The sequence below is a fragment of the Oncorhynchus nerka genome, linkage group LG1, assembly GCF_034236695.1.
Source record: "Oncorhynchus nerka isolate Pitt River linkage group LG1, Oner_Uvic_2.0, whole genome shotgun sequence".
NCBI classification, from domain to species: Eukaryota; Metazoa; Chordata; class Actinopteri; order Salmoniformes; family Salmonidae; genus Oncorhynchus; species Oncorhynchus nerka.
This window is the reverse complement of record NC_088396.1, coordinates 4,502,887-4,522,544: the sequence shown is the minus strand read 5'-3', so window position 1 is coordinate 4,522,544 and position 19,658 is coordinate 4,502,887. Positions and strand designations below refer to the sequence as shown.

The 19,658-nt window shown below is 40.0% G+C and overlaps 1 protein-coding gene across 2 annotated transcripts in view; it reads right to left on the bottom strand.

The window, feature by feature from the left end:
* The window catches only part of nalcn (sodium leak channel, non-selective), a 291,484-nt gene that overhangs the window by 161,542 nt on the left and 110,284 nt on the right, over positions 1–19,658 (bottom strand). For both annotated transcript variants that reach the window (XM_029647141.2, XM_029648174.2), the window contains exons 12-13: positions 13,256–13,387; positions 3,756–3,923 (exon numbers count right to left, since the gene is read on the bottom strand). In XM_029647141.2, coding sequence (XP_029503001.1) covers positions 3,756–3,923; positions 13,256–13,387 — 300 coding nt within the window. The remainder of the gene's footprint in view (positions 1–3,755; positions 3,924–13,255; positions 13,388–19,658) is intronic.

Here is a 19,658-nt window from a genome sequence, read left to right as displayed (position 1 = left end):
CTCCGCGTGTGGTAACGTCGATATACCAGTCGTGACGGAATACAAATCACACAGGTAGCGGGAGGTGGGACAGACAGCAGACTGTCAAACCATAAGTGCTTCCCGTTCACCGCTTGCTTTGTGAATGACAAGCGCCTGTCTTATCAATAGATCGCTAGAAGATGTTGTATGTCGTTCATTCTTGCTGGAGAGGGATCAACTGACGTTTCTGACAAACAAATGTACATTTTTATTTGAAAAGTTTTGAAATGGAAAAAGTAGCTGGATGTTACCGGCTGTTTAGCAGATGGCCAGCACTTAGGTAAAATAAAATCACGTTCCTGTGATTAAACAGTGTGTGTGTTTGTGTAATGTATGTGACATTTTGACCAGACCGGATGACAATCAGCTCAGTCTGACCTTTCAAAGTGAAATGCCCCATCGTAAAAAAAAAAAAAAATAAGGAATACACTGAACAAATGCCTCTCTTAGGCCTAAATACTCACACAGAGGATTCTAGAAGATCCTGAAAGAAAAAAAAACTGTTTTTTCCTAAATCTTCCGGGTAAAATGCATTATCTTCTTCAATAAGGAGTTCGCTACAATACCTTTTGGCCTCCAAAGCAATGGACCTCTCATGGACTTTCATAATACAATACAGTCTAATTTAGCAGACACTGTTATCGAAAGGGACAATGAACCCATAGTATTGATAATGTGTTGTCCTAACGGGACTTGAACCTATTACCTTTATGTTGCAAAATCTACAAAAATACTGAGTATATAATGTGAGATTTGAGCCCATAAAATTGCCAACCCTTTGGGACTTGAACCTACAACCGTGGTGTTTCCAGCACCTAATGGGACTTGAACCTACAACCTTGGTGTTTCCAGCACCTTGTGGGACTTGAACCTACAACAGTGTTGTTGCCAGCAACTTATGGGACTTGAACATACAACCTTGAACCTACAACATTGGTGTTGCCAGAGCCTTATATGACTTGAACATGGGTGTTTCCAGCACATTGTGGGACTTGAACATACAACATTGGTGTTGCCAGAGCCTTATATGACTTGAACATTGGTGTTCCCAGAACATTGTGGGACTTGAACCCACAACATTGGTGTTGCCAGCAACTTATGGGACTTGAACATACAACCTTGATGTTGCCAGAGACTTATATGACTTGAACATTGGTGTTTCCAGCACACTGTGGGACTTGAACATACAACATTGGTGTTGCCAACCCGTTGAGCCTTGAACTTACAGCTTTGTTTTTTCAGCACTTTATGGGACTTCAACCTGAAATATTGGTGTGACCAGCACCTTGTGGGACTTAAACCTGTCACCTTGATGTTAGAATCATACAGCGACCCTCTTGTCTCTCCTGTTGTGAGTATGGCAGAATGACTCCCTCACAGCTTCTTGTTCTTAATGAGGCTTGTCAACATGAGCCGACCTGATCCTGCCTGCTTCTCTCAACAGATGCTACCAAAACACACACACGCACGTACAAACACGCACACAGGCATGAACGCACGCACACACAAGCATGCATACACACACACTGGAACATGAATGCACACACACACACACACAAACATATATGCAGACACACATACATACACACACAGACACACACATACGTATCCACAGTTGCAAAAACACAGACACACACACACAGGCCACCCAGAAGCCACCAAGGCAACTGCCAGCACACATTATTACCCACATTTAGTGAACGATTAGGACGGGGAAACGGCAGCAGGTGCTGCCTGCTTGCTGTTCTCTGCCTCGTCTCCTCTGACTGCATGCACATAGTCTCTCACTCACACACACCACAGTGAAGACAAAAAAAGTAGGGCCAATTTAATCATGGGTTCATGTGAACGATAGGCCTTTCACCAAATAGTGGAAATCCATGTTTATAAATCTAGTGGCATAGGGACGAACAAACCCTGTATGTTAGTGCTGACTAATACAACATCAGTCAAAGCATTCAACTCATCATATACAATTTGATAGCATTAACATTTGTCAGAATTTGTTATAATGCTTGGATCAGTGATTGAATGAACATGTAATTATGTTAATCAATGCATGGTCTAGTGGTGCGTGGTTCAGCTGTTTGTTCAGCCACACCCGCCTGCAATTGCTAATAACCCATCCACAACCGACCGACTATGTGATAAAGTGGAAAGCTGAGGTCCGCACCCAACCATAACCCGCAAATATAGAAGATGCGCTATAGGCTACAGTCAAAGACTGAAGAACTATTTTTTGACAGGGGGTGTAGTACTTTCTTTTGCCTGATTTAGATATGTTTGTGCTTATAATGTCTAACATTTGTTAGTCAACTTGTCTATAATTAGATTTATGCAGCTTCTCTTTTGTCATGATATGTTGCCCTAGAAGACAGAATAAGGTAATAGATCGATTGAAGCATTCTATCTAGTTAACATCTGTAAAGTTCTCTGTGTCATCCTTCGCAGAGAAAAGATGTTAAGGGACTGGGGAGAAAATTACAATAAAGAAAGAAAAAAAAGGCAAACATTTTCTGTGCAAAATATCCAAATGCCCATCAGTTTGATCAGTTGTAAGGAAAAAGCTTTGAGAACGAGCCAACGTGTTTCTGATAAGATTTCAGTTTGGCTTCGATGCATTTTTTATGTGGTTGAAAAACGATCAGCTTTTATGATGAAGACAGCGCCTGTACAGATCGTATCTGACGGAGCATTGCGTTCTCTCAAGATGCAGAAAGAAAGAAATGATATTTCTCCACAAGTCCAAATTTTGTCTAAATTTGGGGTATCATTTTTCTTCAAGAAATGCTTAATTCTGCAGGAGTTATTATTAAGGCTATAGCCATATTCGCATGGGACAAGTATTACTAGAGAACATTGGTTATGTATTTATTACCCCAGAATACCCCAGTTATTTTTTCTTGCTCATACCGTGAGCAACAGCTATAAAACTCAGACATTTCTCTCAAAACACAGGGATGTCGATTCACACGGGACTAGTATTATCAGAGGACTATGGATTTTGCAAAAAAACTGTTGGTTATTCTGATTAGTTTTCCAGATTTCCGTTTCCATTTAACCCATCTAAACAACAGTTCCCTTGACATGCCATAGGCCTATTTGAAGATCCGTCTTGTGACCGTGGAATTTGTATAGGGCCTCACAATCATCACACATAACATAACCGGCACTGCTATCACTCTCTTCTACCGCTTCACCAAATCTTTCCCAAACATTACTGTTCTGTCCCTCCCTTCTCTTTATTTTCAACTCTCCTTTCATAGCTTTTGTCTTATTGAATTCAACTTCGCCAATGTCATTTTGCCCCCATGGATTGACGTACATTTTGTCTTCCCGTTTGGCGATTGGCTGTGTAGGCAATTTGGCACACGTACAATTAAGCCCTAACGTTTAGACTTATGCACTAATACCAAACAACTTAAAATAAGGAAAGAAAAACCACAATGTAGACTATAGAAATTGCACATTAGTTATACATTTATGGATGTTTTTAAGTATCGTTTATCTTAATTCACCCTGCCCTTCAACCACACGATATTTAATGACCCTAAACCCATTCGCCCCACAGATATAACTGCAGGGACTGCGAGTTATGAGTCAACCCATGCATCACTAGCGTGATCACAGAAAATAAATAAGAAGTGGCATCACTAGTCATTTTTTATGAGCAAAGCAGCCCCATAATCGTGTGTGTGTGATTGTGTGTATGTGCATGTGTGTGTATTCATTACCTGGAAGTAGGTGAACTGGGAGTGGTAGAGGTCAGGGTAGATGTGCAGGGTGGTCCCCACCACCAGCAGCAACTCAAACTTGTGCAGAGAGGAGATGATGTAGCCCGTGAAGCCCAGGCACCAGACCTTAAGCATAGCCTCCAGGTCAAACAGCACTGTAAAGGCAACCTACGAACAGATAGACAGAGATCCCAGGTCACAGTTGGTATTTTATTAATGTGACCCACCGGGGTTCAAACCCAGATCTCCTGCCCATCACAAGACTGTGTTAGCCAGCTGAGATAATGACTAGGCTTGAGGCGCCAACTCAAGTCTTCAGGTGTCAGTCAAGGTTACTCATCACATGTTTGTGTGCACCCTTAAAACAAAAAAACATGTCAAATTTGCTGTTTCACATTTGAAATAGTCGTTTTCCCATGTAGAGCTTAAACTTCATGTGAAACCATATTTTCACATGCATAAAATTTCACGTTAACACCACATTTTTACAAGTGAAAAAAACTTGTTTTCATCTCACATGTGAATTGTAGTTTCTCGTGAAAATATCACGTTCACATGTGGAATTGCAAGTTCACATTAATGTGTAAAAAAAAATCTACCTGTGAAAATATCACTTCACCATGTTATGAACAATCATACGTGAAAAACATATTTGCAGTTTCACATAAGAACATTCCACATTTACATGTTAGTCATTTAGCAGACGCTCTTATCCAGGGCGACTTACTGGAGCAATTATGGTTAAGTGCCTTACTCAAGGGCACACCGGCAGATTTTTCTGACCCAACACTCTTAACCGCTAGGCAAACTTTCAAATGTGGAATTGGAAGTTCACATGAGGTAGTGAAATTGTGTTATTCTCCTCACATGTGAAAAGGTGGTGGTAAAAATGACTAATTCTATAATGCACTCTATAAAAAGGTAACAGCCTACCTGAGTATAATAATTGAAGTGCGTACAATTTTTAAATGTTGTAAATCTGAGCAATACATTCGGAGTGTTACTGCTGCAGGTGCACGCTTCTCTTCGTCATACTTTGGCCAGTCACCGTTGGTAGAACCCCAGTGAAAAGAACAGAGAAGCTAGCGTTTAACAAGTAAACATTAACTAAAGTTCACTTTTTGCCATTTTTGTGGACATTTTTTATCGCATTGTCTGAAGGCTTTCAAAATACACTGAAAACATCCAAAATGCATCATCTATACAGCTAAAAACAATGCTATGTCAAAACAAGTTGACTTTGAGGTTTAAGAAAGTGTGTTTTACCTGATTTTCCTAACCGTTACTTTGGAAAAAATGAAGATGTCAATATTGCTGTAATGCTTTTTGTATAAAAAAATCTTAAATTACAGCTCAATTTGAGCAAATTATGAATTTGCTATTGATTGTGATTAATCACAGCAAATCCTGCGATAAAGTCAATTACATTTTGGAATCATTTGACAGCCCTAGTCGACCTTAAAATGTGAAAATGTACATTTGAAAGTGTAGTGGACATGAGTCAGTTATGGTTACTCATGGTCATGTGATGAGGTAGTCCTGCCTGCGACTTCAAAATGAGTGTTGGCCTTCTTGGTCATATGGCAAGACACATCATTTACCCAAGTTTAGTCAAAATCGGGCCAGAAGTCTGAAATATCGTGTGGGTTAGCTAGACTCATGTCCCTGAGCACGTGAGACAAATTTGAATCGTTAGAGCCACCGTGTGGTCGATATGAATGCTCTTGCATTTGTTGAGTCTTCACAGTGTTTTGTTACAATACGAATATCCTTGACTGATTTATATATGCATTTATGTGCCAGATCACACCCACGTGAATGTTTATTGGTGAATATGGTTGTTTTAGGTACTAAACTGAAACATATTGCAATAAGAGACCTTTGTCCATAGATACTAGAGGTCAACCGATTAATCGGAATGGCTGATTAATTAGGGTATTTTTCGCTGCCGATTTGCCGATTTAAAAAAATATATATATATTTTAAATTGTATACCTTTATTTAACTAGGCAAGTCAGTTAAGAACACATTCTTATTTTCAATGAAGGCCAAGGAACGGTGGGGTAACTGCCTTGTTCATGGGCAGAATGACAGATTTTCACCTTGTCAGCTCGGGGGATCCAATCTTGCAACCTTACAGTTAACTAGTCCAATGCAATAACGACCTGCCTCTCTCTCGTTGCACTCCACAAGGAGACCGCCTGTTATGTGAATGCAGTAAGCCAAGGTAAATTGCTAGCTAGCATTAAACTTATCGTATAAAAACAATCAATCATAATCACTAGTTAACTACACATGGTTGATGATATTACTAGATATTATCTAGCGTGTCCTGTGTTGCATATAATCTGACTGAGCATACAAGCATACAAGTATCTGACTGAGCGGTGATAGGCAGAAGCAGACGCGTAAACATTCATTCAAACAGCACTTTCGTGCTTTTTGCCAGCAGCTCTTCATTGTGCGTCAAGCATTGCGCTGTTTATGACTTCAAGCCTATCAACGGGGCGGCAGGGTAGCCTAGTGGTTAGAGTAACCGAAAGGTTGCAAGTTCGAATCCCCGAGCTGACAAGGTACAAATCTGTTGTTCTGCCCCTGAACAGGCAGTTAACCCACTGTTCCTAGGCCGTCATTGAAAATAAGAATTTTGTTCTTAACTGACTTGCCTAGTAAAATAAAGGTAAAATAAAATAAAAACTCCCAAGATGAGGCTGGTGTAACTGAAGTGAAATGGCTAGCTAGTTAGCGCGCTAACTAGAGGGATGGAAGCTATACTGTTTCACTGGCAATACTAAAGTGCCAATAAGAACATCAAATATTCAAAGGTTAATGAAATACAAATGGTATAGAGGGAAATAGTCCTGTAATTCCTATAATAACTACAACCTAAAACTTCTGACCTGGGAATATTGAAGAATCATGTTAAAAGGAACCACCAGCTTTCATATGTTCTCATGTTCTGAGCAAGGAATTGAAACGTTAGCTTTCTTACATAGCTCATTTTTCACTTTTACTTTCTTCTCCAACACTTTGTTTTTGCATTATTTAAACCAAATTGAACATGTTTCATTATTTACGCGAGGCTAAATTGATTTTATTGATGTATTATATTAAGTTAAAATAAGTGTTCATTCAGGATTGTTGTAATTGTCATTATTAAAAATACATTTTAAAAAATTGTCCGATTAATCGGTATCGGCTTTTTTGGTCCTCCAATAATCGGTACCGGCGTTGAAAAACCATAATCGGTCGACTTCTAATAGATACCAAATATCAAGTTCCATGCAGATAAGTAATTTGGTGCAAGATCTTTTTTACTTTTTCATAATGGTGGAAAATCCATCATGGCGGACCTAATGGGTCCCTGAGGCAAATTAGTTCCTTGTGAGGACAGGAACCTGTGTCCCAAACTTCATGACTTTACGTCAAACGGGTTGAGGGGCGTGACCTTTGAAAGTCTGCATTTTCAATCTCGTCATAGCGTCCCCATCTGGCCAATCAGTGTAATTATGTAAATTCCGGATCTCAAGATGCATCATTCACCCACGTTTTGTCAAAATTGGGTCAATGCTGTCTGAGATATCGCATGTGACTAATGTACTAACGAACGCACTAACGGACAGAGACAGATCAACAGTCTCCTTCCCGATTTCATGTTGGGGGACAATACGCTTGTGAGGTAATGAGAAGGAGAGAAATAAAATAAAAAAATAGATTGAAAGGAGAACAAGAGATAACGTGATTGCATTCATCCCATAGGGAAGGAAAGGGAGTGGCCGGAAGGGGGAAATAGCTGGAAAAACCAAAACCTGCATTTAGCTAGAAAACCAAAACAAGTATTTCCTATATTTTTCCCTTCACCTAGTCCTGATTGAGTGGAAAAACTGTGATCAATGGATGGATGATAAAAAAGAGAGGGAGCGAAGGGAGAGAATCTTGTGTGTGGTTTCTCCCATCTCTTATCTTTCCCATTCAGCTGTGTGAGAGAGAGTGAGGCCGGGAGGGAGGTAAAGAGGGAGACACGCCTCTCCTTCATTGTTCACGCTCTGCCACCTGCATACTGATGGCATCGACAGAGCCGGGCAGATTGAGAGCGGGTTTGTGTGTGTGTGTGTGTGCGTGTGTGTAAAAACACTTCATGATGGCGAGTGCAAATCAACTGTTTCCGTTTACAATCCGATAGTAGCAACAATATTATAATTGTACAAAAAAAATAACTATAAAATCATAGATTTTACTCCCAGGTTTGAGTGTGATTCAATCGGAGGTACGTTTTTCATTTTATGTTTGTGTGGTAGTGAATATGAAGTCCAATCCTCAATCAAATTTATAAAGCCCTTTTTACATCAGCAGTTGTCAAAGTGCTTACAGAAACCCAGCCTAAACCCCAAAAGTGCAAGCAATGCAGATGTAGAAGCACTGTAGCTAGGGAAAACTCTGTAGAAAGGGAGGAACATAGGAAGAAACCTAGAGAGGAACCAGGCACTAACGGGTGGCTATTCCTCTTCTGGCTGTGCCGGCTAGAGATTATAAGAGTACATGGCCAATAACCTTTTGAAGCGTACGTTTGAAATATTAATAGCGGACCAAACAGGGCGAGTTCTTTTTGCACGTAGTACCAGATATCTATACCACTGTTCTAGAATTTGATTGTCGCATTTTGCCACTATTCTCTGCACCCCTGACTGTATCAAGACAGCGTTGTCTGCTTCATATGAGGCTTTATAAAACAGTCATTTTTAACCACTGAATCTCTTATCTTTTCTGCCAATAGTAGGAGCAGCGAGTATGTATAGTATTATTGGTAATTAAAGAATTATTGTTATCATATATATTGCTTTTATAATATCCGAAAGAGGCATTGGTATTAGCTTGTCTGAGGGGCTGCGCATGTGAAACAGGGCGTGGAACCTGAGGTGCTAAGTCCAGTGTATTTGCTAAAATAGTGGGGAACAAACAAAGTGAGAGCGGGGTACAGTGTGAGCATACAGTAGATTCAGAGAGTATTCAGACCCCTTGATATTTTCCAGTAATCTATACAAAATACACCATAATGACAAAGCAAAACGTTTTTAGTATTCAGACCCTTTACTCAGTACTATGTTGAAGCACCTTTGGCAGCGAATACAGCATTAAGTCTTCTTGGGGATGACACTACAAGCTTGGCACACCTGTATTTGGAGAGTTTCTCGCATTCTTCTCTGCAGATCCTCTCAAGCTCTGTCAGGTTGGATGGGGAGCGTAGCTACACAGCTATTTTCAGGTCTCTCCAGAGATGTTCGATCGGGTACAAGTCGGGCTCTGGCTGGGCCACTCAAGGACAGCAGAGACTTGTCCCCAAGCCATTCCTGCATTGTTTTTGCTGTGTGCTTAGGGTTGTTGTCTTGTTGGAAGGTGAACCTTTACCCCAGTCTGAGGTCCTGAGCGCTCTGGAGCAGGATTTCATCAAGGATCTCTCTGTACTTTGCTCCGTTCATCTTTTCCTTGATCCTGATGAGTCTCCCAGTCCCAGTAGGGACGGTGACAGGTTTCCTCCAGACATGACGCTTGGCATTCAGGCCAAAGAGCTCAATCTTGGTTTCATCAGATCAGATAATATTGTTTCTAATAGTCTGAGAGTCCATTAGGTGCCTTTTGGCAAACTCCAAGCTGGCTGTCATGTGCCTTTTACTAATGAGTAGCTTCCGTCTGGCCACTCAACCATAATGGCCTGATTGGTAGAGTGTGGCAGAGATGCTTGTCCTTCTGGAAGGTTCTCCCGTCTCCACAGATGAACTCTGGAGGTTTGTCAGAGTGAGCATTGAGTTCTTGGTCACCTCCCTGACCCAGGTCCTTCTCCCCCGATTGCTCAGTATGGCCGGTCGGCCAGCTCTAGGAAGAGTTTTGGTGATTCCAAATGTTCTTCAATTTAAGAATGACGGAGGTTACTGTGTTCTTCGGGACCTTCAATGCTGCAGAAATGTTTTGGTACCCTTCCCCACATCTGTGCCTCGACACAATTCTGTATGGGATTTCTACATACAATTCCTTCGACTTCATGTCTTGGTTTATGCTCTTACCTGCCCTGTCAAGTGTGGGACCTTATATAGGCAGGTGTGTGCCTTTCCAAATCATGTCCAATCAATTGAATTTCCCAAAGGTAGACTCCAATCAAGTTGTAGAAACATCTCAAGGATGATCAATGGAAACAGGATGCACCTGAGCTCAATTCCCGTGTCTAATAGATAAGGGTCAGAATACTTACGTAAATAAGGTATTTGTATTTTATTTGTATTACATTTGCAAACATTAAAAAAAAATCAGTTTTCACTTTCTCATTATGGGGTATTGTGTGTAGTTTGATGAGGAAAATTGTTTATTTAATTCATGTTAGAATAAGGCTGTAACGTAACAAAATGTGGAAAAAGTGAAGGGTCTGAAAACCTTCAAAATGAACTGTTTATTTCAAATGCAGACCATGGATAAGGGAAACACTGGCAGGCATCTTTAATACAAAAAAATTAATCTACAGCAGTGGCTACAATTCATCATCATGTCAAAGTATTATGACCACTGGACATGTAGCCAGATGCCTGCCTCATCGATAAGCGAGGAAGATATTTTGGAATCCTCAAATGTGGTGAGTATAATGGCTTGGATTGCTTTTAGCCTGGTCGGAGTGGAGGAGAGTGGAGGAGAGTGAGTGCAGAGTGGATCAAGTCATGTAAGCAACAAAGTGAGGTAGTTTGTGCGGGTGATCAGATTGAATGGTGTATCCATTCAATCAGCTAAATTGTATACAGAAGCAACATCTCAAGACATCAGTCTGGAAGTTAAAGCTTGGTCGCAAAAGGGTCTTCCAAATGGACAATGACCCCAAGCATACTTCCAAAGTTGTGGCAAAAATGGCTTAAGGACAACAAAGTCAAAGTATTGGAGTGGCCATCACAAATCCCTGACCTCAATCTCATAGAAAACATGTGGGCAGAACTGAAAAAGTGTGTGCGAGCAAGAAGGCCTACAAACTGACTCAGTTACACCAGCTCTGTCAGGAGGAATGGTCCAAAATTCACCCAATTTATTGTGGGAAGCTTGTAGAAGGCTACCCAAAATGTTTTACCCAAGTTAAACAATTTAAAGGCAATGCTACCAAATACTAATTGAGTGTATGTAATATTCTGACCCACTGGGAATGTAATGAAATAAATAAAAGCTGAAATAAATCATTCTGTCAACAATTATTCTGACATTTCACATTCTTAAAATAAAGTGGTGATCCTAACTGACCGGGACTAAGACAGGGAATTTTTACTAGGATTAAATGTCAGGAATTGTGAAACACAGAGTTTAAATGTGTTTGGCGAAGGTGTATGTAAACTTCCGACTTCAACTGTAACTTATGATTTGTTTTCTGTCAGCACAACCTGTTATTTAGACTGGTTTATGAAATGAGTTTGGCTGTGGATGTGTTCCGTGTGATGCTTGGATGATCAAGTTCATTTATCTTTCACAATAAAAGGTCAAATTGAGGAATGAAGGTGAAGATCTCTATTTCCCATCAGTACAAAACATTATTTAGATGCTGTTATAGGCCAATTTCTTTATGTCTACAGTATTCTCTCGGGTATGCAATCTGGTTTCTGCTCAGGTTATGATGTCTCACTGAAACCGTAAAGGTCCTCAATGGTGTCATCATTGCCCTTGATTATAAGCAATGTTGTGCTGTTATTTTTATGGACTTGGCCAAAGCTTTGGATACGGTAAACAATTCCGTTCTTGTCAGCCGGCAAAGGAGTATTGGTGTCTCTGAGGGGTCTTTGGCCTGGTTTGCTAACTACCTCTCTCAAAGAGTGCAGTGTATAAAGTTAGAAAATCTACTTTGTCAGCCACTGCCTGTCACCAATGGAATACCCCAAGGCTCGATAGTAGGCCCCACACTCTTCTCAATTTACATCAACAACATAGCTCAGGCAATAGGAAGCTCTCTCATCCATTTATATGCAGATGATAGTCTAATATTCAGCTGGCCCCTCCCCGGATATTGTGTCAAATGCTCTACAACAAAGCAAAATTCCTCATAGGACACATCACTGCACTCTATACTCTTCTGTAAACTGGGCATCTATGTATACCTGTTGCAAGACCCACTGGTTGATGCTTATTTATAAAACACTCTTAGGCCTCATTCCACCTTATCTGAGAAATCTACTGCAGCCCTCATCCTCCACATACAACACCCATTCTGCCAGTCACATTCTGTTAAAGGTCCCCAAAGCACACACATCCTTGGGTTGCTCCTCTTTTCAGATCGCTGCAGCTAGCGACTGGAACGAGCTGCAACAAAAACTCAAACTGGACAGGTTTATCTCAAACTATTCATTCAAATACTCAATCATGGACACTCTTAATGACAGTTGTGGCTACTTTGCTTGATGTATTGTTGTCTCTAACTTCTTGCTCTAGAAGGCTAGCATCTTTGAGTCGCCTCATCACTGTTGACGTTGAGACTGGTGTTTTGCGGGAATTATTTAATGAAGCTGCCAGTGGAGGACTTGTGAGGCGTCTGTTTCTCAAACTAGACACTCTAATGAACTTGTCCTCTTGCTCAGTTGTGCACTGGGACCTCCCACTCCTCTTTCTAATCTGGTTAGAGACAGTTTGCGCTGTTCTGTGAAGGGAGATCTTTAGTTTCTTGGCAATTTCCCGCATGGAATAGCCTTCATTTCTCAGAACAAGAATAGACAGACGAGTTTCAGAAGAATGTGCTTTGTTTCTGGCCATTTTGAGCCTGTAATCTAACCCACAAATGCTGACGCTCCAGATACTCAACTAGTCTAAAGAAGGCCAGTTGTATTGCTTCTTTAATCCGAACAACAGTTTTTAGCTGTGCTAACATAATTGCAAAAGGGTTTTCTAATGATCAATTAGCCTTTTAAAATTATAAACTTGGATGCTGATAATGGGCCTCTGTACGCCTATGTAGGTAATCCATAAAACATCTGCCTTTTATAGTTACAATAGTCATTTACAATATTAATGTCTACATTGTCTTTCTGATCAACTTGATGTTATTTTAATGGACAAAAAAATGAAAAAAAAACATGAAAAAAACAAGGACATTTCTAAGTGACCCCAAACTTTTGAATGGTAGTGTGTATATATGCATATATATTTTTTTATTATCCCAATCCTTTTGCCTTTTGGTAGGCCGTCATTGTAAATAAGAATTTGTTCTTAACTAGTTAAATAAAGGTTAAATGAAATAAAATGAATAAAAAACAATGCTATTTAGATGCGTTTGTGCATCATATGTAGACGTTCTGTTGCTACTGTTCAAATAACATATGTATGATGGTACGATGCTGTGACCACTCAACATTACATTGATCACAAATATCTTATCATAGGAGTCATGAGGTCAATGTTAGGGTTAGGGAAAATAGGATTTTGAATCAAAATCAATATCAAGTCAAACAAGGATAGTAAAACATACAGTATGTTTGTGTGTTCTGATCCCTTACCTCAGCCAGGTAGAACTCGTCATAGTGCCTTTGGTGGTTTTCGCCCTTGTAGTAGTTGCTAGCGGCAACGATTACGTCTACGGCAACCATAGTCAGAATGAACATGTGGAAGATGGAGGAGCGCATCAGTTGCTGCGGAAACAGAGACATTAATTTAGAATTCATGTAGAATGAGGACATATTGACATCTATTCTATAACAAACACACCCATCCAGATACCCACGTCCACATATGAGAGGTTCCTCGCGCTGACCTAAACGACAGTACACTTCTTTTGACCGGAGCCTTACGTTTATGTCTTTTCAGTTTTGCTCAAAAAACACTTTGGTCTGGACAAACAGTATGAGTCTTGCTACAATATACACTGAACATAAATATACACACAACATGTAAAGTGTTGGTCCCATGTTTCATGAGCTGATACAAAAGATCCCAGAAATGTCCCATAGCTCTAAAACGTTGTGCACAAATGTGTTTACATCCCTGTTAGTGAGCATTTATCCTTTGCCAAGATAATCCATCCACCTAACAGGTGTGGCATCAATAAACCGAATAAACCGCATGATCATTACACAGGTGCACCTTGTGCTGGGGGACAATAAAAAGCCACTCTAAAATGTGCAGTTGTGTCACATGCCACAAGTTTTGAGGAAGAGTGCAATTGGCATACTGACTGCAGGAATGTCCACCAGAGCTGTTGCCAGATATTTGAATGTTAATTTCTCTACCATAAGACAAGAGAGAATTGATCATTACGTCCAACCTCTCTCACAACCGCAGACCACATGTAACCACGCCAGCCCAAGACCTCTACATTTGGCTTCTTCACCTGTGGGATTATCTGACACTGGCCACACAGACAGCTGATGAAACTGTGGGTTTGCACAAACTAAGAATTTCTGCACAAACTGTCAGAAACCGTCTCATGGAAGCTCATCTGGGCGCTCGTTGTCCCGTAACCGACTTCAGTGGGCAAATGCTCACCTTCAATGGTCAATGGCATGCTGGAGAAGTGTGCTCTTCACAGATCAATCCCGGTTTCAACTGTACCAGAAATATGTCAGACAGCGTGTACAGCGTCGTGTGGGCGACAGGTTTGATGAAGTCAACGTTGTGAACAGAATTTTAGCTGCCAGCCATGTTTGCCTTTCAATTCCGGAAACATCATGTACAAAAATATTTTAAGATCAGCAACAAAAAAAAAAAAACATAAAATAGCAGAATTGCTCAGGAGTAAAATGTCCTCTATACATTCCAGCAACATTTTCTCAGATGGTGAAAATGTCACAGAGTGAAAGTAAAATCAGCCATTACCTCCTTAGTGGATACAAATAAAATGAATTACCTTCCTTAAGACTTCTGCTCTAAGAGTTAAAAAAAACCACTGTTGTATAGAGAAAAAATAGTTTAAATTTAAAACTCAAAATAACATAATTTGCTTCTTTATGCCACAGTAACACATTTACTTGTGAAAGACCTTAAGCTAGGGTATGATGGTATAAATGGATGCAAAAACATATAATTGATTTTCACAATTGCCAAGACAATCAAAAGGATTTGATCAACCCAAATTATACATTTATTCTAATTGTAAAAGCTAAATACGACCTCCCATCATTCTGAGGTAATGATTCATGAGCAAACCATTAAACAAGACAAATGATGTGCCTGGCTGGTGGGGATTTAAATATCCTCTCGTTTCAGTTATAGCAAGATGGAGAATGAGAGAAATTAAGAGAGAAATGGGGGTGAGAGAAAAAGAGATATGTAGACATGGAGAGAAGGGGGATATTCAGAGACATAAAAGAGAGAGGAGAGAGAGAGGCAGAGACATGAAAGAGGGAGGAGAGAGAGGGAGAGAGAGAGGGAGGAAGAGACATGAGCTTGAGCCTGTGGGACAGTGGTTCTTATTGGAAATGGCAACAGGCAAACATGGCTGGCAGCTAAACTTCAGGGGATGAAAAGCAATCAGGACTATTTCATTAGATAGAGAGAGAGGGGGAGAGGAAGAGAGAGAAAGGGGGAGAGGGAAAGAGGAATTAAGAGAGAGAGAGAGGTACAGCAAAATCACTATGTATTCAGACATAATAAACAAAATGGAGAGAGGTAAGTCCCTGTTTTATTTCTTCCAGGAGCAGCTACAGTATTGAACGTCTAGTACAAGCAGCATGGCCAAATTCAATCAAAACCAAAATTGGCACACGCAAAAAATCTGTCCCTGTATCATTAAAACAAATGTAGCGAGTACAAGCTATGACCTAACCAAACAGGGAGTTTTGATTTCAGATTATATTATTCATGCAAGACATGTGTGTGCTTTTCTAACACAGAAACAATATTATTTGTCTGTGGGCCCAGTTTAACCACTGTGCTGAATTGAATTCTCTATAGTCAGAGGGGAGTATCAGATTTTACAGTTTGGGAGGAATAAGACCAAGTATGGAAGACTGTCTGTAGAAGATGGATAGATGAAAAGAAAGTGAGACATACACAGTCCCTTCAGAAAGTATTCACCCCTCTTGTCTGTTGTGTTTAAGCCTAAGTTTAAAATTGATTAAATGTAGATTTGTTTTTGTCAGTGGCCTTTACACAATACCCCACAATGTCAAAGTGGAATTATGTTTTTTGAAAAGTTTACAAATTAATAAAAAATGAAAAGCTGAAATGTCTTGAGTCCATAAGTATTCAACCCCTTTGTTATGGCAAGTCTAAATACATTCAGCGGTTAAAATATGCATAACAACCACATAATAAGTTGCATGGACTCAATAATAGCGTTTAACATAATAGTTGAGTGACTACCTCATCTATGTACCTCACACATACAATTATAATGTAAAGTCCCTCAGTCAAGAAGTGAATTCCAAACACAAATTCAACCACAAAGACCAAGGAGGTTTTCCGATGCCTCGCAAAGAAGCGAGGCATTTGACCCTATTGGTAGATGGGTAAAAATACAAAAAACAGACATTGAGTATCTGAATACAAGTTATTTATTACAGTTTGGATGGTGTATCAATTAACACAGTCACTGCAAAGATACAGGAGTCCTTCCTAACTCAGTTAAAAAAACAACACAGAGTTACACATGGGATAAACAAACATACAGTCAGTAACACAATAGAAAAAGCTGTATACAATGTGTGCAAAATGAAGTAAGGAGGTAAGGCAATAAATAGGACAATAGTGGCGAAGTCATTATAATTTAGCAATTAACACTGGAGTGATATATGTGCAGATGAGGATGTGCAAAAGTAGAAATACTAATTTACAAAAGAGCAGAAAAACCAAAACAAATATGGGGATGAGGTAGGTAGTTGGATGGGCTACTTACAGATTTGACACACTGAACTCGATTTGAAAAGTAGTTAGTGAACCAGGCAAGGCAGTTATTAGAGAAACCAAGGCTGTTGAGTCTGCCGACAAGAATACGGTGATTGACAGAGTCGAAAGCCTTGGCCAGGTCGATGAAGACGGCTGCACAGTATAGTCTTTTATCGATGGGGATTATGATATCGTTTAGGACTTTGAGCGTGGCTGAGGTGCACCCGTGACCAGCTCGGAAACCAGATTGCATAGTGGAGAAGCTACGGTGGGATTCGAAATGGTCGGTGATCTGTTTGTTCACTTGGCTTCTGAAGACATTAGAAAGGCAGGGTAGGATAGATATAGGTCTGTAACAGTTTGGGTCTAGTGTCTCCCCCATTGAAGAGTGGGATGACTGTGGCCACTTTCCAATCTTTAGGAATCTCAAAAGAGAGGTTGATAATTTTAGTAAGAGGGTCCAGATTGTCTAGCCTAGTTGATTTGTAGGGATCCAGATTTTGCAGCTCTTACAGAACATCAGCTGTCTGGATTTGGGTGATGGAGAAGGGGGGGGACTTGTAATCATTAAGGACTAGGGAGTTTTTCAGGATAAAAAGAAACAGAATAGAGCTAAGCATAGGCAAAATCCTAGAGAAAAAGCTGGTTCATTCTGCTTACCACAAGACACTGGGAGATTAATTCACCTTTCAGCAGGACAATAACCTAAAACATTGAAGACAATGAATGGTCCTGCGTGGCCGAGTTGCAACTTTGACCTAAATCTGCTTGAAAATCTATAGGATGACTTGAAAATGGTTGTCTAGCATTTCACAGAGTATGAAGAATTCTTAAAAGAATAATGGGCAAATATTGTACAACTGCAGGTGTGAAAAGGTCTTAGAGACTTACCCAGAAAAACTCACAGCTGTAATAGCTGCCATAGGTGATTCTAACATGTATTGACTCAAGGGTTTGAATACTTATGTAAATTCAATATTTCTGTTCCATTTGCAATAAATTACCGAAAATGTCTCAAAGCATGTTTTCAACCTGTCATTATGGGGTATTGTGTGTATATGGGTGACAAACAAAATGTATTTAATGCATTTTGAATTCAGGCTGTAACACAACCAAATGTCGAATAAATCAGTAGGTATGAACACTTTCTAAAAGGCAAATGGAAATGGAAAGATAGGAAGGAGAGGTCTGGGAGACAGCTGGGGAAGAGTGACTATTACTGCTCCGTGCTGGAAGGAACCGCCTCACTGTGGGTATTCGGAGTGCTGTGTCAGTGTTTCTCAACCTTACCAGGGACTGGCAAGCTATAGTTGTTCCCCGGTAGAACTCACTGAATCAGTGTCGGCTAACCAGTTCAGGGACCGGTCAACATCATCTCCTTGATAATGTGAATTGTAACTAGTGCTGAGCGTTTAGTGCTTTTTGAGGTCGGTTTGGTTTCGGTTCGATTTTATTATTTCGTTTTTTTATTTCAAATATATATATTTTTCCATTAAATCACTATGTGGGCTGAATGATGTAACAACACAGAATAAAACAATTAATAAAAGTCCCATGATGGTAGTGTCTGCCCATTTCTGCTTATCACATATTAACAATCATTTATTAACATTACTTGAATAAAATATTTCAGTTGTTGTGTATTTGAAGACATTATTTTATCCCGAGTCATCATCTCACCTCTATAGAGCTGCTGCCTATGCTCTCTGACAAATTCCATATTTTAGTAGCTTTTCAAAGTAAATAAGGCAGACTTTTATGACTGCTGAATACTTTGATCGTGTATTTTTTAGGAATTTTTCAGTTGTCCTCGAAGCAACTGCTTTCTATCACTCTCGATTGCGGATTCTTCTGTCTCTTTAAACAGCCATAAACAACACAGATGGACAAGTAGGTGAGCAACTGATTATGGTCATTGTAAGTTAATTACCAAGTTAACTGGAATAAACAATGCATTTTATTGGAATCCATACAACATCGCACAGGTCGGGCTTGATCTGATTTATCTCTAGACTAGAGAATCTGAGCAATGTGTGCATTGAGCTCACAGAAGAAAATACACAATACAGATGAAGTTGGAAGTTTACATGCACTTAGGTTGGAGACATTAAAAGTAGTTTTTCAACCACTCCACAAATTTCTTGTTAACAAACTATGGTTTTGGCAAGTCGGTTAGGACATCTACTTTGTGCATCACACAAGTAATTTTTCCAACAATTGTTTACAGAAAGATTATTTCACTGTGTCACAATTCACTGTGTCACAATTCCAGTGGGTCAGAAGTTTACATACACTAAGTTGACTGTGCCTTTAAACAGCTTGGAAAATTCCAGAAAATGATGTCATGGCTTTAGAAGCTGATGAGCTAATTGACATCATTTGAGTCAATTGGAGGTCTACCTGTGGATGTATTCCAAGGCCTACCTTCAAACTCAGTGCCTCTTTGCTTGACATCATGTGAAAATCAAAAGAAATCAGCCCCAAAAAAATGTAAACCTCCACAAGTCTGGATCATCTTTAGAAGCAATTTCCAAACTCTTGAAGGTACCACGTTCATCTGTACAAACAATAGTATGCAAGTATAAACACCATGGGAACACGCAGCCGTCATACCGCTCAGGAAGGTGACGCGTTCTGTCTCCTAGAGATGAACGTACTTTGGTGAGAAAAGTGCAAATCAATCCCAGAACAACAGCAAAGGACCTTGTGAAGATGCCGGAGGAAACAGGTGCAAAAGTATCTATATCCATAGTAAAACGAGTCCTATATCGACATAACCTGAAAGGCCGCTGAGCAAGGAAGAAGCCACTGCTCCAAAAACTGCCATAAAAAGCCATTGTGCTTTGTGCTTTTTGGAGAAATGTCCTCTGGTCTGATGAAACAAAAATTGAACTGTTTGGCCATAATGGCTTGCAAGCCAAAGAACACCATCCCAACCGTGAAGCACGGTTGTTGTGGGGATGCTTTGCTGCAGGACGGACTGGTGCACTTCACAAAATAGATGGCATCATGAGGGAAGGAAAATTACGTGGATATAGTGAAGCAACATCTCAAGACATCAGTCTTATCTTGGTCAGT